Source organism: Furipterus horrens, unplaced genomic scaffold, assembly GCF_987537825.1.
Source record: "Furipterus horrens unplaced genomic scaffold, mFurHor1.1.pri manual_scaffold_17, whole genome shotgun sequence".
Lineage (NCBI taxonomy): Eukaryota > Metazoa > Chordata > Mammalia > Chiroptera > Furipteridae > Furipterus > Furipterus horrens.
The window spans coordinates 109,363,536-109,386,636 of record NW_028327187.1 but is presented as its reverse complement, the minus strand read 5'-3'; the positions used below and the strand labels follow the sequence as shown (position 1 = coordinate 109,386,636).

General features: G+C 38.8%; 1 protein-coding gene and 1 non-coding gene across 2 annotated transcripts in view; both read left to right on the top strand.

Annotated features, from left to right (window-relative positions):
- PPEF1 (protein phosphatase with EF-hand domain 1) overlaps positions 1-23,101 on the top strand; it is a 57,704-nt gene that overhangs the window by 21,575 nt on the left and 13,028 nt on the right. The window contains exons 6-10 of the mRNA XM_090264166.1: positions 1,609-1,651; positions 10,303-10,469; positions 13,362-13,398; positions 14,188-14,337; positions 18,792-18,935. Coding sequence (XP_090120292.1) covers positions 1,609-1,651; positions 10,303-10,469; positions 13,362-13,398; positions 14,188-14,337; positions 18,792-18,935 — 541 coding nt within the window. The remainder of the gene's footprint in view (positions 1-1,608; positions 1,652-10,302; positions 10,470-13,361; positions 13,399-14,187; positions 14,338-18,791; positions 18,936-23,101) is intronic.
- LOC149991806 (U6 spliceosomal RNA) lies at positions 63-165 on the top strand. Its single transcript, XR_016508749.1, has one exon. It is a non-coding gene; the product is annotated as a U6 spliceosomal RNA (small nuclear RNA).

The window sequence follows — 23,101 nt, the reverse complement described above, 5'->3', positions numbered from 1 at the left end:
TTACATGCATATCTAAATGTGCTATATAGTTCTCAGCAAACATGAAATATAGGAGGTGTTTTGTGCTCACTTCGGCAGTACATATATGAAAATTGGAATGCTACAGAGAACATTAGCATGGCCCCTCAGCAAGGATCACATACACAAGAAATATAGGAAGTGTTTTTTAGACTATAGTTATGTTATAAATGGTAACCAATTCTGCACTCATGTTTTTGTTTGCAGGGGAAATAATTTTCTGTAACTATTTTTCCATGATACAACTTTTATTTTTTACTGTCCAACTAAAAGTTTAAAATATTTTTATTGCCTCCACTCTTAATATGCTGAAACCAATTCATTTTTTAGCATACCAGTTGCAACAGTTCTGTCTACCCAAATCTTTGAAAGATGAGTCACCCTGAAGACAATTAGGAAGATGAAATAATTTTAAAAATATATTTAACTGATAAGTAAAAAGTCCTTCCATTTTTATTTCCTTAGATTTGGTGTGAGACCATATGGAAGCAATGAGATTTAAGTATACAATAGTACTAATATGCTCTTAATATTGATATTATAGCCATTTTATGAATAAGTACTGGTGATAAGGATTTTAATTTTATTATTCCCATTATAATTGGAGTCTTTTGTTGCATATATTTGGTTAATTTTGGTTGCAGGTTTTTAAGCAAACTGAGGAAAATGTTTCCTAGATTAAATTCTATCTGGTAATTAAGTTGGATACAAAGAATAAATGTTTATGATCAGAGCTTATGAAAGACAAATATTTACCTAGAAATAGTTACCCAAATAGGCATTTTGAATATTCATATATTTACTTTTGTTTTTTAATTAATGTCTCCATATATTCATATGGTTTTCCTTAGTTGGCTGAGTTTTATAGTCATGCTTTTATTTTTATTTTCTTTAACTGTCTCGTCAAAAGAATGTGAGCTATTTTCTCACGATTTTTAAGTTTCAGATGCTAATGCTGGAACATATTCTCTAAAACATGGCTTTAAAAGGCTATGCATTTAGAAATTAAATGTATTTATTGAGTTCTTGCTCTGCACTAGGTACAGAGGAAACACTTGGGGATTTAATGTCAAGGTAGATACTCTTGCTGCTCTCCTATAGATTACAGTACAGAATCATCACTATGAGCTTCAGTTTTGAAGTGAGATAAAGTTGGGTTTGAATTCCAGCTCTGATACTTGGTAGCTGGGTAACTTTGCATAAGTTACTTAACCACTCTGAGCCTTGTTTGTAAAATGAGAATAATGAAAATAATATCCATCTCATAGAGTAGTTAGAAGGACTGAACAAGATAATTAATGCAAACCCATAGTATAGTGCTTGGCACAGAGGAAGGTAAGCACTTCGTAAATGGTGGGGGTGAATAGATAATTGCAATATTGGATGCTGTCTCCTATAGAAAAGGGGACAAAGTTCCCACAGAGTGCTATGGAAACAAGTTGTTGAATTAATATCATCATAGGATAAAAACCCAATGTCCCAAGAATGCTTGGAGTATATTAGCAATATTTCAGTTTTAAAATTCTGTAACAAAATGGACCTTTTCTTATTTCCTACTGAAGAGTGATTTTTCATTTGCACTCCAGGCAGCTTGCATGGAAAACTAGATGATCTCCTTTGGATCTTCTCCAAGGTAAATGATTATTTTGCTAAATATTTTCATTTTTGTCAGGGGAGGGCAGTCTTAGGGCAGATAACAATATTAGTTTTATTTGGGATATGTACAAATACAGATGTAATATAATAGTTTTTATGCCAGAAGCAGAAAGATTTGTAGAGGGATATCTTTTGGGGTTTTCTTACACATATTTCATTTAAAAAATTTTAAATTTAATTTGGGTGTTTGTTCAAAATTATTGTTATCTGTATAGCCCTTAGGATTTGTACCTGATTGTATTTATGGTCTTTATTACATCGGAAATATATAGATGGCACAGGATGGGGAGGGGAGTAATCTGCTTTATTTTATTTTATTCAGAAGTCAGCATATTACATGCTGGTCTTCTCTTTCAATGCACACTAATTATGTATGAAAGGAATTCCCCACAGTAAGTGCCAAGTTGCTCTCTTCTCTACCTGGTTCACCATTGCTAGGCTCAGTTGCTCTTCCAGTGCCGTGACTACTCTTCGTTTGTTGGGTTTGGTGGTGGGAGCCTACACAGAGGGTACAGAGCAGCTTGGTTTACAGGGAGTTTCTCTACATGTCTTGGATTGGAATAATTTCTCTCTCTGAGCCAGCAGTTGTCAACTGAATGTTTGCTTCTGGGACGACTGCATGTAGAAAACGGATCCTGAGGTGCCCCCTGCCTTCACAGTGGTACCCCTTTATCTCTCTTTGATTAATGTGTCCTTTTCACAACTAGCATGTTGAATAATTGGGCACAGCATAGATGTCTCCAATGGGCTGAAATAAAATATATTCTGATTATTATTATGGCAAATCAATTCTACTCTTTGGAGACTGAGCTTGAGTAAACTACATAACTTCATAAACCTTAATTTTTCTTTTGGCTGCAATATTCTTGAGCTTCCACCTCATAAGAGGTTGTCTTCTGAATCCGTCGGCAGCCGTTCGTCTCGAGAGACGATGGTGTAGCTTCTTAAGAGTCTATCTGCACCGCCGAGAATGGCTGTGCAGTCCGACTCGGGAGTGACACGGTATCTGTCTCCTCCTGTGTTGAATCGACATCTTGTGATGACGCTGGAGTGTCCTCTCCAGTGAAGCTGAAGCTACAGAGCCTGGGCAGGGTGATATGGAAGGTCTGCTGTTGCCCATGCAGCAGACCCCCCCTCTCTTCGCAGCCGAAGGGTCCAAGGGAAAGACGGAGTCAATACAGCTTGGCTTCAGGTGCGCCGCAGGAGTTGCCGGTGTTGACTACAACGTCAAACCGCCTTAGGGACTCCGGCTCCGGATTTTCTGTCGGGGTTTACTCCCTTAGCCTTTCCCCTGAAGAGGTATGCCGCAAGGCAGCGGAGGTTTTTTGGTCTTCTGAATAAAATTACATAAATATCCAAAAGCATTTTTTTAACCAGTATTTTATAATAGAAATGAGAGGTTTCCATGTCATTCGTTTATAATGGAAGCTTGGAAGGGAACGGAGGAGGCCAAACCAGGAGTGGATGAGTGGGGCTGGCACAGAGGAGTAGGAGGTTGCCTAGCTAGTGGGTTGGTGTCCGGAAGTCCAGCCAAAGGTTTGCTGGTAGGCAGCTGAGAGTGCTGGTAAAAGAGCAGCTCTAGACATCAGCTGCTAAATCCAAGCTGGGCAGGGAAGGAAGAAAGCCAGGATGGGCCAATCAACTGGGAGAAATGGGAAGATTGACAGACTGGCATGTTCTCAGAGGTCAGGGAGAGGCTGACTGGGTTGAGGGCCTTAGGAAGCAGGATGGGTGGGAAAGTGCAAGGGGAGCAATCCTATGGGATGAATGGGTTCAAGGTGGTGTCCAGAATGTGGGTAGCTGAGGTAGGTGAAAGAGAATAGTGGACATGAGAGGTCAAGCACATGGAAAGCAGGTTTATTAAATGAGTTTGTGACAAGACTGAGAGATGGGGAGCAAGGAAAGGAAATTTAGTCACAGGTCATGGGCCTGGAAGGAGGAGAGGCTTTTTACCTGAGGCTGGCAAAGTGTTAATGTTTTAGTGGCTCTGAGGAGCAAGTAGACCATCCCCACACCTGACCCTGAGGTGTTCATCCTGTGGAAGAATGGGCTCTTCCCTGCTGGCATCTTTAAGGGAGGCCCCGATTTCCAATGGGAAGTCTTTCCAAATGAGTTGAAGACAGAAGGGAGTTTATTTACCACGAAATGGGGATTCTGTTGGCCAAACCGGAAAGCTGTGGGAGAGGTAGAAACGATAGACTGATGAGAGGACACCAAGGAGTTACACAGTTTGGGGAATGGGATTTGAGTAGCTCTACATAGCACCATATAAATGTTCAGAAGTTCAGTCCTGCTATAGTTGACAATTACAATCTTAGGAAGGAGGAAGAGGCAGAGGTATGTGAGAAATAACCACAACAGAAAATCTGGTTATTATTTTTCTAGAGGTTTTGGGAAATATATAAAGGTAAAATAGTTGAGTAAATTAAATGGGAAAACTGACTTTTGAGGCATATAGAAAAGAAAATTTCCCGAGAGGCCATTGAAGATATTAATGTGCGATTGTTAGGTTTCGAGGGGTCAGTGAAAGTGAAGAAGGCCAGCAGCCAAATGTTGAACAAGATGGTTTATTGAGTATTTGACATGGTGAGCTAGGGTCTTGGAGTCAGACACCAGCCGCCAGGGTCAGGGTGGGGTGAGTTTTAAGGAATTCTGAGGCTTGTAATGCGGAAACAGTACAGGACAGGCTAAACTGCCTCTTTATACAGCCAGAAGGTTGGCGGTTGGCCCAGATGCAACCTCCTGATAGCTGCCTGAGTCTAGGGTGGGGGTGAGGGAATGGAGTGAGCTGCCTTTTGGCGGGCTTTTGTTTGGAATGGCGGGCTTCTCCTCACAGTGATCAGGGAAAGGACTCCGGAGTAGACATAAAAAAAAAAAGAGAATTCTAACATGTTTCTTTAATTCTATTAGTAAAACTATATGGAACATGGAATATAATAAACAACTGAACTAACAAGCAAAATAGAGACAGACTCATAGAGAGCAGGCTGACATCTTCGGGTAGGGGGTGGTTGGGAGGTGGAGGGATCAAGCAAAAAGGAAAAAAGGACTCACGGACATGGACAACCGTGTGGTAATTACATGGGGAGAGGGGGTATAAGGACTAAATGGTAATGGAAAAATACCATAAAAAAAAGAAAGTGAAAACTATATGGAACATATAAAACTGGAAGGTGCTAATGTAAAGATTGAACAGGAGGAGGTGGGTGGTAAGAAGTACTATAAAAAGAACTAAAGGTTAAAGCATAGCATTCACATGAGAGCAAGAAATATTTTGAGAGTTAACCAGTGACAGTGCTCAGGAAGTAGAGATTGAGAGCCCAGGGATGAAAGAGTGGGCACTATTATCTGGGTAGATTTGGGTAGAGGCGGGTGACTGGGTTGTTTGGAAAACAGAAGTCTGCAGGAGCCATGAATGAGAATTTTAGCAGGCTTGAGTGAGAAGCAGGTAAAATGCCTCTCGGATGTGGGTTAAACCACATGCATCAGAATCTTGAAATTGCTTGGTTTAATGAAAAGTAAAGATCTTCCTGACCGTCAGAGAAGATCTAGAACTCTAACAATGAGACAGGAAATGAAGCAGTAATCTTCAGGAATCTGGGGCTGTGTGTAAAGGGAAGAGGTCTGTAGTTCCCAGAGAGAAGTAAAGAAATGAATGGACATTTTAAAAACTCCCAGCCAAAGTGGTTCGAGTGATTTTAAAATGTATTCTAGTTTTTAAAGGAGTTGCAATGATCTGGAAAATTCATTTCAGCAATGCTTACAGTATGAGTGAGTATCATTATTGGGTCTTAGCGAACATAAAGAAAAAGAAAGATTAGTTGAGAGAAGAGTAATGGGCCTGGAAAGTAGGTGAGGAGGGAAGGAAGAACATCTTAAAATGAGGAGAAAGGTGGGGAGGGATGGATTCTCTTTTTGGTATCAGATACAAAGGTTGCCTGCACAGGGATTACAACAGGTGCTATGACCCAAGCAATCGCTTGCTTCAGGAAATGATAGTCTCTGTAACGGTGGCTGCCTCGCGCTGTGATACTCAATGCACCAATGGGTTGAATCACAATTACCTGTAATGCTCTGCATGGTGCCTTCCTCTGGTTCATTCATAGGAGCACACAGGATTGAGCTGCCCCAGTGTCAGCCATGGGCTAGCTGTCTTCTGTTTAGAAGCAGCCAGTGGTCATGCTTTAACTGGTCTGTATTATTTACTTATTATTTAATTTATTAAAATTATCAACTTATCTGTATTTTACTTATTACAATTATTTTTATTTTATTCAAGTTCTGATTGAACTTGAATGGTAGGGGATAGTTTGGCAGACTACATCCTGTTGGAGATTTTTGGAGCTGTAAATGACCAAGTTTACATTATGCTCTGACTAACTGATTCTTCTCCATCAACCCAAAGTAGAAATTAGGAAAACCCCAGGCTTTGAATTAAGGCAAAGTTGTAACTCATCTTTCAGTGTGTGTTTTGCTATCACCACTTCTATTATTCAGTATAGGAGGAGTAGGCTGCAGCACTGGGGCTGGCCCAAGGCCAACCAAGGGCATAGCCTGAGAGGGAGAGTTATAATGTAGGGTCCCTCTGAGATGCCTGGCCATATTACTCTTCTCATTCAAGTGGTTGTTGTGGTTTAAGACTTCTGTTGTTATCCAAATGATATGTAAGTGTATCTGTCCACAAATTTATCCATTCAGCAATTCTTTATCTGGTCCCTGTAGTGTTCAAGGCACTATATAAACTGTGGAATGATACAAAGATGAATATGAAGTTCATCCAGTTTATGTATATGTATGAAATACCTATTGTGAATGAGGTAGTCTGATAAGGGTTGGTGGTACAGTATGACTAAGACACGGTTTTTGGCTCTAAACCCATCACAGTTTAGTGAAGGAAGGTCAACTAATAAAGGAAAAAGGACAGTTCTGGGGTGGGACGTGTTATCATTGGGATAAGTATGAGGCTCCTAGGGAGTATATTAGTGGAGCACCTAACTTCATGGGAGACTTTGTGGAGAAGGTGATATTTCAGACAGTCCCTTCAAAGAATTTTGGTAATTAATAAGTGCCTAAGTCATGAAGCAAAATTTTCAAGGATTGGAAAAGGTTTTATTCTCACACATTTTGTGGTGTACTGCAATAAGTGATGAGATTCATACTAATGATTGTTCTTGATGGTTTGTTTTGAGATTTTGGTTTCTTTCATATTTAGTTGTCCTTAAAAATTGTATCATTTAGCACCTTTACACTAAGGCCAGACATGTTCAGATCACAGTCCTATCTGGTTCTGAAAATGATTCTTTCCTCTGGGTGGCACGATATTAACCATGACAGACCTGTGCTAAAAGGGCATCTCAACTTTATACGTCACCCATATCTTCAAGTGAAGCAATTTACATAGAATTAGTTAGGTCATATTTTTAGATTTTGTGAACAGGTTAATTTAAGTCAGCCACTTTTGCTTAATTAGAGGAACCAATTTGAAATACTTCATTCAGAGCCTTACTTAGCCACGCTAACATTTCAAGACATTTTTCCTAACTGAAAACGAAGCTTGAAATTTTAGATCAATTATTGACAAATTATTTTGTTAAGTTCGTGCTGTGAATGGAGACCTCCTGAAGCTGAAAAAGAGATGCTTATGGACAGAGAAAAGCTAATTAACTCTTAACTCCGTGAGTGTCATACTGATGCTGTCCATTGGAAGCCATGCCGTCTTGCTTTTTCCTTTTCCTTTCTCTTCCACCCCCCAATGCCCGTGATTTTCCAGTTGAGAAGTTTATTAAATATTTTCTTTTTTCTATCACTGATATGCTTCACACTGCCACAGTAATGAATTATTTTGCTTTTGAGATTAAAGCAGTATGTTGCAAGCAGAGCAGATCTTTGAAATAGGATTTGTGAAAGATATAAAAATTAAAATAATGTTGGAATTGAGGTCCAGAGGTTATTGTATGATGTACCTTGGAGAAAATGTCCACAGAAATTGGGATACTTTCTAGATGTCTGTTGTAAAATGTTTCAGTAGGAAACAGGTGACGATATAGGGAAACATCTTGTTTTTGTCTCTATTCAAGTTAATGAATTGTAGTCTGCTGTTTTTCCCCTCTGCAGGTCATCTGAATGCTGTTCAGAGTTGTGATTACCCTGGGTTTTCTGTATTTGTCAACTCCATTCCCATGTCATAGATGGTTTATTGTATATCAGCTACGGAATAAGCCAAAGATTTTGGTTTACTGAAACTGAGTGAAGGAAGGAGTATAGCAGTAGCTTTTGCTTCTTTGAAGGAAACCCAGAGAAATCTCAGTAACCGGAAGCCTAAATATTCCACGGACTTACGTCCCAGGAGACTCACTCCTCATCCTCTTACCTGTTTTCCAGTTCCCTGTTATTCTAAGACTAAAACATGTTTGACTCGTTTGACTCAGACTATATAAAGTAATATGACTAATCGTGAACCAACAGGGCAGATCTTATGCTGTACATCCAAATGAGTCTTGCCTTCTTTGAAGAGGTTGATGTAAAAGGCTCAGCATGTACAGGTATTCAGTATACATATTTAGGACTCATTTTAGAATCGCTTTAGAGACTGGGATATATTCTATTGAATGATCTTCATTATCACAAATCTCAGTCTTTTGATGATGTGTTTCACTTTTTGAAAAGGTTAAAACTCATTGGGTGTCACCCATGCTGTATAAGGTAGGTGGTCTAGCTGACCATTATTACTTTTGGCTTAAATTTCAGTTTGACAAAGAAATTCATTATTCTTTGCTTATAGCAGAGATGAAATACCTAAAAACAAAGCTTGGTTTAACTGGAGATGAGAAGTTCTAATATAAGAAAATTTGTCATCACAGTTGAAAACATGTTTACCATCCAAAAATAATAAGTATAATTTTAGACTGTTGAATACTGTTCTCAGATTTTGATATTATGGTTTTCTAGTAAGATCCAGCTCCCTCTCCCCCAACCAGGACCACACACATGCTCTGAGGCAAAGCCTCTCCTTAATCAAGGACCCACGGGTCCCCTCAGGCCTAGTTCTTCCATGTTCTCACCCCAGGGCTCTCTGCTGCTGCTCCTCTAGCCCTCTTCAGGCCTGGACATCCCAACAGAGCCTGTAGCCTCCAACACTCATTAGTCTTCTCCAGCTACTCATCCCAGACAACTGAATTCTGGGGGAAGGAAGAGTATCAGAGATACTTTAAGGTTTGCTGAGCAGTAGTCAATATTTTTGCAACTGGCTCATGCTATCTAAGCCCAGCGTGAATAAAGTTACATGAATTAATGTATAGGAAAATGTAAAATAATGAGATCTTAAAATTAGAAATAATACAGAGGTCATAACAAAATGAATCTCTTAATTTATATGGTGCTTTATGGCTTTCATGCAATTTTATCCACACAACCTCACTCGATTTTAAAAGTAGTTTTGTGTGGTAAGTATGGAGGTTATCATCCCCATTTTATAGATGAGGAAACTTACAGCTCATAAAGATTAAATAACTTGCCTAAGGACACATGGGTAATAGCAGAGCTGAACTAGAGAATAAGTCTTCTTACTTCTGGCCCAGAGCTCTATACCACTGGTTGCTTGTTTGTTTTCAATTGCCTTCAGAATATGTTACATTGCCTAGTGATTTCTGGAATCCCTAAGTTATATGTTGTAACCTGTATTATTTTTTCAACTATTTCTGTTATATTGATATGAACAATTTAAATGTATATCAATACTAGGACAGTGAGTGTAGAGCAATAAGAGAGTACTTATATTTTCTCTTTGTAATATATTTTTTAAGCATTTATCCTACTATGGAATAGAGGTGCACTCAGCCATTTCTCCACCAGGCCTGGTAGGCATGAGATGTTTCTTTTGTCTCAGAATTGAGTAGCACAGAAGTAAAGGAATCAATAGCTCTTATGAAGACTAGACCTTTGTCCTGATCCCGGTTATTTTCCATGCTAACCCTGTTTTTAAAAGTATTATCTCATACTCAGGAGTGATAATCAAAATATTTAACAACTAATATGGCCTTGTCAGTGAGCCGTGAGAACATGCACCAGCTATCAATACTTAGTGTGATTGTATCAGAGTGTACTGGTGGTACACCGGCCCTGTTCACAGTAACACAGTTCCTTATATGTTCCTGGGTACTTTTGTATCCATTCTCTTATTTGATCTGGGGAGGGAGGGATATAGTGTCATCCCCTTTTTTCAATTGGAGGGACTCACAGCCCAGAGAAGTTAGACATAGGGCCCCTTAGAAGTTTCCCTCTTTTCTAGGGAAAAGGAAGGGAAGAGAGTAGCTATTTTTGATAGGGCAAATATCAGTTCCTTTCAGAGAACACTTATAATGGGTGGTGGGTAGAATGAGCAATCCTCATCACCACCACCCCATTATCTTCCTGTCTCAAGTTAATTGCTCACTTCCAAGGTCCCTTGCAGGTTATGTATGCCTGCCCTGGAAGAGTAAACTGACTCAAGCAACTGAGCAAAATTTTTCCCAGTGGAAGAACTGACTCAGCTACTCTCTCCATGTTCACAGGGACATTAAGCACAAAGCCTTCCTTCAAAAGTACATTTTGTTTAACTGCTTGTTTTTCTCTCCTCTTCTCCTTCCACAGAACGGCCTCCCCTCATCATCCAACGCATATGTTTTTAACGGTGACTTTGTAGATAGAGGAAGGAATTCCATCGAAGTCTTACTGATTCTTTTCGTGAGTTTTCTTCTGTATGGCAATAATGTGTGCTTGAACAGAGGGAACCATGAAGACTTTCTAATGAACTTGAGGTAATCTAGGCCTTTCAATTTCCTCTTCTGTTTCTAATTTTGGAAAATTCAATCATATTTAGTTCCTAGCAAAGAGTTAGAGGTGAGTGTAGACAAGTAGGGATGAGGGGAATCTCAAAGAAAGCTCCAATTCTTACCCCTTTTTACAACTCCCAGTCTTCTACTGAGTGTACATTGTTCTGCAGTCCCCTTCCTATCTTTTCTTCCAGTTCTGTTCTTCCTTCTCCCTTCTATTATGTTCTTTCTCATCCTCCCATGGCTACCCTTCACAGTCCAAATTGTGTGCTGGGTAGCTGTGTTAGGTCAGGTTTGGAGGTGTGGTAGGTCCTATGAACATGCTTAGATGGGATCATTCTTTTGCTACCCTTTTGACTTGTCTCATGTGTTGTTTCAGAAACTAGTACTGTGTTCTTCACTGATGTGTATATTTTTTATGACATGGTAATTTCTTCTGGCACAGTTGTTCATAAATATATTTGAGAACAGCTGTAACATAGCATTTCAACTACCTGACTCACTGGAGATTAGAGGAATAAAGGTTGGTTAAATGGTTTACCAATTTTTGCTGGAATGCCCAGTAAATGATACATGTTGCCCTTTTCCTTCTTTGTTCTTCTTCTTCCTCCCCCTCTTGTAACCCCCTTCTTCCTCCTCTTCCTTTTCTTTTTCCCTTTTTTTTTTTTTGTTGTTGTTTCTTGTTTTATGGAAAGCAAGAACCAGTTTGTACTAGAAGGCATGGCATGTTTCATGTTTTTGGTTCTGGGCTTTGGAGTGCCTTGATCAAAACTCAGAAACTGATTAGTTTTGTCTTTGGGGCAGTATTGGCACTTGGTCAGAGTATAGTTTTAATTCTAATTCTTAGGTATGGAAGCAAATACTAAGACTATGGAGAAAAGAAATGCCAAGACTATTATCAGAGGCCTGTTATATGTAGTGTAGCTAAATACTTTTATTTGGGTATGCCTTTTATCCTTTCATTTATTCATTTAGCCAATCATATTTGTTTAGTGCCTACAACAGTTAATGAAAGAGACATGGCCCCCTCCCTCATAGAGTTTACATCTAGCAGGCAGGACACACATTGAGCTGGTTTTTCAAGTGTGATGAGTTTGTAAAGTGGAGGCTCCAACTTGTCTGAGGGGTGACAGAAGGTTGTCCCACAGAAGTATGGCATTAGCCTGAGCCCTGAAGAATGAATTAGGCAATCAAGAGAAGGCCATGGTGTTTTACAGTGCAGGGACAACTTATGCAGAGCTTACAACAAGACTTTTTAGACTTGAAAGAAGTTCAGGAGGCAGGAGGGACAGGATGGCGTCTCACAGTGTTGGAGACATAAGAAATGGTTGGATCGTGCAAAGGAATTTGGATTCTCTTGTGAGGACAGCAAAAAAATCATTGGAGACTGTCATAAAATTTGTGTTTTAAAATGCATCAGCAAGAGTCCTTTGGAGAGGAGTAAGAATGTATATGGGGAGGCCAACTAAGAAGCAGTTGAACAATAGATGACGGATTTTCACTTCGACTGGGGTGATGATGATGGAGATGCAAAGAAGTAGGTAGGTTCAGGAGGACTTTAGGCAATGATGATTTAAGGCTTGGCAACATAGTATGAGGGACTTGAAAGAGGAAAGAATCAAGGGTGATCTCTATGTTCTTGGTTTGAGTTTGGGGGTACATAGCATTATTCACTGATACTGGGAACATGAAAAGAGGAGAAATTCGGGGTGAGAGAGAATGATGAGTTGAGTTTGGAGAAAGCTTATTTGAAGTGCTGTTGAGTATGCAGTTGAGTGTACATGTCCCGAGCTCAGAAATGAAGTGTGGGCTGGAACATTGTCCTGTAGTATTGGCACATAAATAGTAACTGAAGCCCTGGGCAAGGATGATATTGTCAAGGAAGAAAGTGAAGAGAGGAGAGGGCCTGGGACAGAATCTGCAGGAACTCCCAATATTTAGGTTAGAGGAGAACTTGCAAAGGAGATGCATAGTAGCTTGAAAGGTAGAAGGAAAACCAGGAGCGTTTACTGTCATGCAATCCAAGAGAAGAAGTTTTCCAGGAGGACTGTGTAGTCTACTGTATTTAGTGTTTCAGAAAGGGCAAGAAAGATGAGGACTGCCAAGTGTCCATTGGATTTAAGAACATGGACACCTTTGGTGAGTATAGGACTGAATTCATCTCCGAAAACATAATGTTACACTGTACAAGCCTGACATGACATGATTTGCATAGAAACCTGGAGTGAGTATGTTGTGTTCCAACTTTACCATGTTGGGTATTAAGGACACATACTATTATGCTAAGGGAAGGAAAAGTAATTGAAAGAAAAATTCCATCATTAAATCTCCCTTAGCAACTGCTATTCATGCTCTAAAATTCCTGACACTTTCTATTAAAACCTTCAATACCATTACATGAAGTATATCAGAGAGACTATAAAGAGTCAACTTGTTTATCTTCTAGGCTTTTCTTTGTCTCTGTTCAGTCGGTTTTCCTCTCCCTATCATTCACTTACTATAAGATAAAGAGAAATTCTATCTAAACTAAAAGCATTCTCTCATACAGCTTCTTCTCTGAATACTCACTACATTGATACAATCTGTGCTTACCACACATTTTTAAAAGTTGTCTCGTGATTGTTTCACGAAAATGTATGTTCTTTCCCCAACTGTTCTACAAGCTCCTCGAGGATAGGGATGAAGTAATTGACTGCTTTTGTTCTTTCCCATCATGCCTAGCAAACACTTGAGTAAGTAATAGTTCCAACTAAAGTCTAGTTTCTTAAGTCCATTGACATTTGTGATAGTGAGATGTCAAGGCCTCCCCTTTTTGCATGACTCACATAAGTAGGAGGTATATCAACATTAAATAGTTTAAATCCCATTTTTTTCCAGGTACGGCTTAACGAAAGAAGTCCTGAGTAAATACAGGGTAAGACTCATACTTTTTTAAAAATTCTCTTTGCTGTCTATATAGAGAAGTGAAAAAAGAGCAAGCCTTTAGAAACGGTGATGGGTGAACTAATCAGAATCCATACCATTAAAAGGAAGCCCTGGCCATGGTAGAGGCTTAATTTTCTTCCTGGACTAAAGTAAACGTTTTCATGGTGACTTTTGTAAATTTCAGCATAGAAACAAATGTATTCCATTGTTTTAAAGGGACCTGGGATTTATTTGTTTTTAATAAGGTATGGTAAAACATGAAGACACAAAGGTAGCCTTCCTAAAGAAAGAGGTTTTTATTCACAGTTACCTGGAAACAGGAGGCACAGCACAGCACACCACATTGGGGGACCACATGAGGAGACACCCAGCTTGGGCAGAAGGCAGGAGTGAGAAGGGAGTGTGTTTATTGTGGTTTCCTTGGGGAGGATTTGGAGACACAGTGCAAGCATCTTTAAGGTCTGCTATTTTGAGTAATTTAAGCCCCATAAAAGAGGTGTTTGGGGATATGGGCTCTTGATTGGCTGGTCATTTACTGTCTCTAAGAATTAGCTAGCCCTGGGAGGTACAGTCTCTTTCAGGGTCATCAAAGCTCTAAGGTATCGAAGTCTCAAAACTACAGATTAAAAAGACATGATTAATACATGCTAGTGGGTTAGTGACTCCATGCTAACTTCCTCTGGGCAGCATGAAAACGGTTTTGCTTTTTGTCTATACATTGAGACTATTCATTAAACTTGAACCCATCAGGAAAAGCTATTCAAACTCTTACTTACAGACATATGGGAGAAGAATCTTGCATACCTTAGAAGATGTTTTCGCCTGTCTGCCACTCGGTACAATCATTAATGAAGAAATCCTGGTCGTGCATGGTGGGATAGCAGAGACCACAGATATGAATATACTCTGTAATATAGAAAGAAACAAGGTAAGAAAGCCATTTACATGAATCTCGTCTCAGAGATTTTTAAGGGGATATACGTCTTTTTCTTTCATGTATTATTTTGTACTCATTTGTGTTTTCATGGTGGTTGTACCTCTGAAAAGATTACTACAAATTTTAGAAAATCTATGATTGTATGACAAGTGAGACTCTCCTGCCTCCAATGCCCCAGCTCAGTTGGAAACTCCCTGTCCTGCAGAGGTTTCAGGACCACAGTGGAGAAACAAATTTATCCAGAATGATGTATTTTGTCTGAAGGGATGGGAAGTGGCTAAACTCTAGAGGAGTAGAGGCCAAACTTCCATCTCCCGTGCCTTTTATTGAGGAAGGGATTTGGGAGATACAAGAGCAAGACTTAGGGCTCATCAATAAGCTTTTCGACGCTTGGGTTACAGTTGACAGTTACTGATTACAGATATCAATATGGCATGCTGACATCAGGTGCAAGGCTTCCTACATTTTAGCTACAGATTGTTTATAGTTAACTAAGAGATAAGAAAAGTGGAGCAAGCTCTAAAGCATAATATGCATTCTTTAAACCCAATTCTCATGGGAACCCTCTGAGTGGCCTTCAATCCTGCCTGCCTCAGAGCCTTCCGGTTTTCCGTTGAGACTTAAAGGCCTCCCTGGGGAGGGGGTGGGGCCTGGCTCACGGCTTGGGCTACAATTCCCAAAACCACAATGAGTGGTCCCCCACAGATAAGTAAATGCATAACTTCTCTACATGGGAAAAATTTTAATTCATGATGAAAGCAGGAAAACAAAGAAATGTTGGCATTTCATATAGTTTCTAAAAGTGAAAACTTCTGATTTTTAAAAATTAAAGCCTAATTCATATTGTGGTAAAATATATATAAGTTTACCACTTTAACCAATTTTAAATGTACAGTTCAGTGGCATTAAATATTCACATTGTTGTGCAACCATCACCAAAATCATTACCATCCATTTCCCAAACTTTTTATCTTACCAAACTGAAACTATATACACATTAACACTAACTTTCCATTCCCCCTTCTCCAGCCCCCGGCAACCACCCTTCTACTTTATATCTTTGAATTTGACTACTCTAGGTGCCTCATATAAGTGGAATCATACAGCACTTTATTTCTGAATTGATATGATTTTTTTATAATATACTCCAAATGGCTCAGTGTAATATTTTTGTAAATATTTTAAAACCTAACTAATCATATTAAATACAACAGAAACAGAGTGGGGACATGTACAAAACCTCTGAGGGAAGAGATTGTGTAGGGCCTGTTAAAACTCTCACCCTTTGTCTGGGCTTTGTGGAAGGACTAGAGATGTCTTCCTCCTATACCAGGCAAGTACCCCCTATACCAGGCCATAGGGGGTACCATGTGGGCATGAGGACCAATAGCAACTCTGGAGCCAGATGATCATATATGGTCCCAGTGAAAAATGTGAGCCCTTACCCCTCAGGAGTGATAATGAACTTCCAATCAATCAAGACAAGTGGAGTCTAGAGCTGGAATTTAATTTAACATAGACAGAAATGTGACCCCTATTCACCTTGAGTTTTTGGAACCCTTATACCGTTATTACATACGAATGATAATATTGTTTCTAACTTCTTCTCATCCTCTTAATTTCACCTTAAACATACCCCTCTGCAAAGCCTTCCACATGTGCAGACTAGATCCAGTCCCCTTTTATATGCTCTTAATCTCCTTGTATATATCCTTCATACCTGTTACCAAAATTAAATAACGAACTATGGTACTATTTGTTTACTGTTTTCCCCTGCTTCTCTAGTTCACTGATATAACCCCAGCATCTAAGATGTAGTAAGTGCATAATCAATGTTCATTGAGTATCTCCTAAGAGATTTAAGATCAAAGCAGGGCAAACCTAAGACAAAACTGGATAAAAACTTCTTTACAACTTTTTTCCTGATTCTGTGGTGATTTTGCATAGCTCCCTTCCAACCTCACCCAGTGAGGACCATACTTCCTGGTTTATACCTGTTGTCTTGGTGAAATTATTAATAACATCTCCCTTTACTCTCAAAAGTACCCCTGTTACAATAAATTTTAAGGCACGCCCTAAGTGTCAGCAAATAGTCAAGCCAATAAGACATTTTGATCAATATGAGATAGTGTTAGCATAATGAATGGTTTTATTCTAGTCAAGAGCAATGGAACATGCTGTTTTTGGCAGTCAAATATTGGTAAACACATGACAGGAATGGGCCACTCCACCACCACCTGTCCTGTGACAACCGCGCTGATCAGCTATGGCAGCCACTACTGATTTGATCAGATTGAAAGTTTTTCCTTTCCTGAGATTAGCCTGAGCAGGTAACCCTCCCTAGGGCTTTTTCAGATATTAAGATCATGTCTCTGGAATGCCCATTACTATCTCTGTGGAGACGCTATGGTGAGAGCCACCTCGGCCTAGTAGACAGCACGAGGCTCTGACATCAGACAGGTGTAGTTACCTTTATGTCCGTCCTGCTTCTGCCATTTCCTGGGTGGGTGACTGGGCAAGGAGCCAAAATTTTCTAGGTCTCAGTTTCCATACCTATACATTGAAACTAAAAATACCTACCATATTGAATTGTTGGCAGTATTAAGTATAATTACCTAGATGAAGAAAATAGCATAGAGTAAGCTCTGAACATAGAGCTTTCTTCTCCAAATCTCTCCTTTTTTTCCTAATACTTGGGACTAAGGTTTGAATTTCATTCACCAAAATGGACCCTGGGGAGAAGTTTGTGGGCCAGGAATTTTTTCAGTATACCTCAGGTTTCACATCCTTTGAGGATCATTGTTCCACCTACTCATAAGATGGGTTGTAGACACAGAAGTTTGACTTATATATTTTTTGTAGCTTCTACCCCTCCTACAGTGAGGTGGAACTTGCAGCACATGGCTGTTGTATTAAATATAATTAAGCTGTAATAAAATTAGTAGGTTCAAGCCTTTGGAACTCTACCAGATGAGATACAAAAAAAGGTTTTCAAGTCTCATTTTATAACTGCCACTTTCCCATCCCTTAGGACCCTCCACATATAAGGTGACCATACTCCTGGTTTATACCTGTTGTGGTATAATTGTTAATAGGGGAGGGGTAGGATTGGGGGAACCTGTTGACAGCTTCTATTCTAGGTTCATTAAAGACATTTTATAAGGTGGGAAGATTGGGGGAAGGGGTCAATGCAGAGGGACAGAGAAGGAATATTCTGTAAGATGAAGACACTGGTTTAGTATTCAAGCTCCCTGGCAGGAAGTGGGCTGGGGGAGGGATGGCTAGTAGGTCCTACAGAAGGAAATGATGGTGTGGTGCTTAGGGAGGGGCTGGGGCAAAGTATCCTGATCCTGAGTGACCTTGAAACCAGCAGAGCCACATGTACTTAAGACCCCATGTTAACTTGCCCAATGAACTTATCAGAAGTTGCGTGGATCCAAGTCCAGAGTGTTCTCCTGGAATATTCTGTTTTGCCTAACACCTGGGGACATTTGCTAGAGGGAGTTGGCAAACGTGGACTGTGAACTCACCAGTAATAGCTGATACTGAATTTCCAACCATGTCAATGAGACAGGACCTCAGAATATGATCAACTTTATTTTTGAAAAATAAGGGTAAGATTTCATATATACCTTAGCTTATTGAAGACACTAAGGGCCTACCACGGAGAATTGTCTATCACTGAACTAAGGCCACCAATATAACAGAAGTATTGCTTCAAATTATTTTGTATAAGGGTAGGCTGCTACAAAGAAACAAGTGTAAAATTAGTCTCAGGTAATGTAAGGGGATGTAGAAGGGATTATAGTAATTGATATGCTATCAGAAAGACATTTTATTTTTCAAAGAAATGCATCACTTTTGTTACTAGGATTAGAGTACATCACCAATTGCTGGCAGGGTCAGATTGAGACTACATTGCATTTAAGTTGAAGGGCTTCCAAAGTTTTCAACTTATGCCCCTTCGAGAACTTTCCTGTATGCACATGTAGTTTCTCTCATTTATCCAGGAAAACACAACAAAATAAAAAGCAGCCACTCTTGAAGTGGTTCTGGAATCAAATCCTATTCTCTCTTAGCACATGTATAGATAAAGGCTCACAGGGTGACCATTTTCCCTTGGCATTTTTTGTTTCCTGTGATGATGCCTCAGAGGACGTCTAGCATTGACATGTGTTCCTTTAGGGCCCTTTAGAAACTCAAATGGGAAACTTTCCCTGTAGGACAACGTCTCTATTTGAAAAATGTGCAAACAGTTTAACAGGCCCACTTTCTAGAGATCAGTGAGTCACTAAGATAGAGGAGGTAGATGAGATGTAAAAGATAACCATGTGTTTTTCACTGGGTTGAGGCACAAAAACAGACAGAATAGCAACTGGTTCTGAAGTTTCTCTGTGCAGCATACCAAGCATAGGGCTTGACTAAAGCCTGAATTTGTTTTGTAGTTGAAATCTGTGCTGATGCCACCGGTTCTAAGAGAGGATGACGACCCTACTTATTTGGAGAACTATGAAGACTTTGCTACGCTTCGGGGAATCAAAATGTCTGGATGCAACACCAATTATTTAACAGTATATGAATGGGAGCAGGTAGGTAACCAAACTGTTCACCAAAGTGGCAGAGAAGACGTAGCATAGATGATGTTGTCCCTTAAAACATAGAGATAAAAAATGACTTAGCCTTATAAGCAAGTCCTATCCTTCTCTCTGAATTCATCACTATATTTTGACAGCTTTATTGATATATAATTCGCGTACCACACAATGTATTTATTTAAAGTATAAAATTCATTGGGGGTTTTTAAAAAGAATTTCCTTCCCTTTTTTATTTTATTTTATTTATTTATTTTTAGAGAGAGAGGAAGGGAAGGAGAAAGGGAGAGAAACATCGATGTGTGCTTGCCTCTCACATACCCCCAATTGGGGACCCAGCCCGCAACCCAGGCATGTGCCCTGACTGGGAATCAAACCAGTGACCCTCTGGTTCACAGGACAGTGCTCAATCCACTGAGCCACACCAGCCAGGGCTGGGTTTTTGTTTTTTGTTTTTTGTTTTGGTATATTTACAATGTTGTGCTGCTGTCACCAAAATATAAAGTTTACAACGTTTTTATCACCTAATAAAGAAACTCCATGCCTATCATCAGTCACTCCCCATTTCTTCCCCACTCCCCCCCCCATTCTTCCAGCCCCCAACCTCTGCTCACCTCAGCCTTAGGCAACCGCTAATCTACCTTTGGTCTTTATAGATTTGCCTTTTCTGGACATGTTACAATATATGGTGTTTTGTGTCTGGCTTCTTTCATTCAGCCAGAGTAATAGAAGTACTTTCACTTAGTGCTTTTGATATTGTATCTGAGAAGTCATTGCCTAAGCCAGAGTCATGAAGATTTATTCCTATGTTTTCTTCCAAGAATTTTAGCTCTTATATTTAGGTGTCTGATCCATTTTGAGTTATGAGGTAGGTGTCCAAATTCACTCTATTGCGAATGGCTATCCAGTTATCCCAGTACCATTTGTTAGAAAGACTATTCTCATTGAATTTTCTTGGCACCTTCACCAAAAATGAATTGACCATAAATATGAAGGTTTATATCTAGATTCTTATTTCTATTCCATCATCTATATGTCTATCCTTACATCAGCACTACATAGTTTTGATTACTGTAGCTTTGTTCAAAGTTTTGAAACTGGGAAATGTGAGTTCTCCACATTTTTTCTTCTTTTTCAAGATTTTTTTGGACTATTCTGAGTCCCTTAAATTTCCATATGAATATTAGGGTCAGCTTGTTAATTTCTACCAAAAAACAGCTGGGGTTTTGCTAGAAGTGGCCTTGAACCTATGGATCAATTTGGTACTGTTGCAATCTTAACAATATTATGTCTTTAATTCCATGAACATGGAATGCCTTTCCATTCATTTAGATCTTTAACTTCAACAGTGTTTTGTAATCATGTATAATGAGCCACTTGTTTTGTTAAGATGATTCCTAACTTATTCGTCAGTATTTTCAATACTATTGTAACTAGGATTGCTTTCTTAATCACATTTTGAATTGTTTATTGCTGGCATATAGAAATGTAGTTGACTTTTATGTACTGATCTCATATTGTGAACCTCAATAAACTTGTTTATTCATCCCGATGGTTTTAGTGGATTCCTTGGGACTTTCTGTGTATAACTGCACACTACCTGTGAATAGAGATGATTTTCCTTCTTTTATTCCATCGGGCTGGGCTGCCTTTTATTTCTTTTTCTTAGTGGTCCTGTATAGAACCCCCAGTGCAATGTTGAAAAGAAGTGGTGAGAATAGACATTCTTGTCTTATTCCTGATATTACGATTAAGGGGAAGCATTTAGCCTTTTACCATTAAGTATATTAGCTGTTTGTATTTTAGCTGCCCTTTGTCTGATTGAGTAAGTTTCTTTCTGTGCTTACTGTGTTGAGTGCTTTTATCACAAATGAGTATTGGATTTTTTCAAATGCTTTTTTTCTGCATCTATTAAGATGATCATGTGGTGTTTGTTTGTTTTTTCCTATTAAATATGCTGTATTACATTGATTGATTTCTGATGTTAAACCAACCTTAAATTCCTGGTTTAAATTCCACTTGGTCATGGTGTATAATCCATTTTATATGTTTCTGGCTTCAGTTTGCTAATATTTTTTTGAGGATTTTTACATCTATATTCATAAGGGATATTGGTCTGTGGTTTTTTTTTCTTGTGATATCTTTGGTATTAACATAAGATTGGCCTCATGAGTTGGGAAGTATTATATCCTCTTCTATTTTGGGGAGGAGTTTGTGAATTAATTATATTAAACATTCTTCAAATATTTGGTATAATTCGTCAGTGAAGCCATCTGAGCCTGGGCTTATCTTTGTAGGAAGTTTTAAACTTATTGTTTTAATCTTCTTTCTTACTATAGTAGTTCTATTCAGATTTTCTCTTTCTTCTTAAGTAGTTTGTTTTCTGGTAGTCTTAATAGTTTGTGTCTTCCTCTGGAATTTTTCCATTTCATTTAATTTATCTAATTTGTTGACCAATAGCTGTAGAATACACACACACATGCACACACATGCACGCACAGGTTGGGCAAAAGTAGGTTTGCAATTGCGAATATGCGAAAGTTTATTTTTATATTATTATGTATTATTTTGTATTTTTCCATGCAAAGAACTGTGTGTGTGTATTATTATTATTTTATTTATTTATTTTTTTGGTAAGGTCAGTAGTGATGGCCCCCTCTTTCATTTTTGATTTTAGTAATTTGAGTCTATTTTGTTTTCTTGGTCAGCCTCACTGAAGTTTGTCAATTTTATTGAGCTTTTCAAGGAGCCAACTTTTGGTTTTACTGACTTTTTTTCTAATGTTTTCTATTTTCTCCCTGTTTATTTCAGCTCTAACCTTTATTATTTCCCTCCTTCTGTTTTAGATTTAGTTTGCCCTTCTTTTTCTAGTTTCCTAAGGTGAAAGTAGTCACTGCTTTGAGATTTTTTTCCCTTTTTTAAATGAGGCTATAGATTTCCCTGTGCATACTGCTTTAGTTCCTTCCCAAAAGTTTTGCTATGTTGTGCTTTCATTTGCACTGATCTAAAACCATTTTCTAATTTCCCTTGGAATTCCTTCTTTAATTCAAATGTTACTTAGGAGTGTGTTGTTTAATTTGTGCATATTTGTGAATTTCTCTTATTTCTTTCTCGATTTCTATTTGAATTCAATTGTGGTTGGAGAACATACTCTGCATGAGATTTAAATCCTTTAAACCAGATTGAGACTTTCTTGTGGCCTAGCATATGGTCTATCTTGGAGAATGCTTCATGTGCTCTTGAGAAGAAATTATATTCTGTTCTTGTTGAGTGGAATATTTTATATATCTATCTTTGAACATATTTATTACAGTTGCTTTGAAATTTTTTATGCTAAATTAATACCTAGTCTTTTCAAAGGCAATTTCTATTGCCTGCTTATTTTTCCCTGTGTATTTTTTTCTTTGCGTGTCTTATAATTTTTTGGTTGAAAACTGAACATTCTAGGTAATATATCATAGTAACTCTAGATAGTTATTGCTATGGTCCTCTGGGGCTTGTTTTTATTTGTTGTTTGCTTATTTATTTGTTCATCAGCTTGTCTGGACCATTTCAGTGAAGTCTGTTCCCTCTCAGTGTGTAGTCTCTGCTGTCATTCCTCACAAGGTGTTGCTGCCTTGGGCATGCACACAGTTTGCCTGACTACCAGGGATGGTTGTAGTTTTAGATAGGTTCTCTTTGTCTCTTTCCCTGTTTTCCCCTTTAAGCTTTGGCCCGTCAGCCTCTATTTGCATCAGACCCAGCTATTACTTCACTAATTACTATTGTTTTCAACAATGCCCTGGGGCTTCACAATCTGATCCTTTTAAAGCTGGACTCCTTTGCAAGGGCAGGGTATTGGCAATCTTCTAGGCTTATTCTGGCCTCAAGAGGGCTATTCTCATGTGTTACTTTCCCTGATTCTGTCAAACTTTTTAGCTGGGCTACTATTGCTACTAGTATCATGGTACTGCCAGCTTTCTTCTAATTGCTTACCCCCAAGAAGCCTCTTATTTCTTTTTTTAAAATTAATTAATTAATTTTTAGAGAGGGGATGGGAGGGAGAAAAACAGGGAGAGAAACATCAATGTGAAAGAGAAACATCAATTGGTTGCCTCTTGTACACACCCCAATCAGATACCAAACCTGCAACCCATGCATGTGCCCTGACTGGGAATCAAACC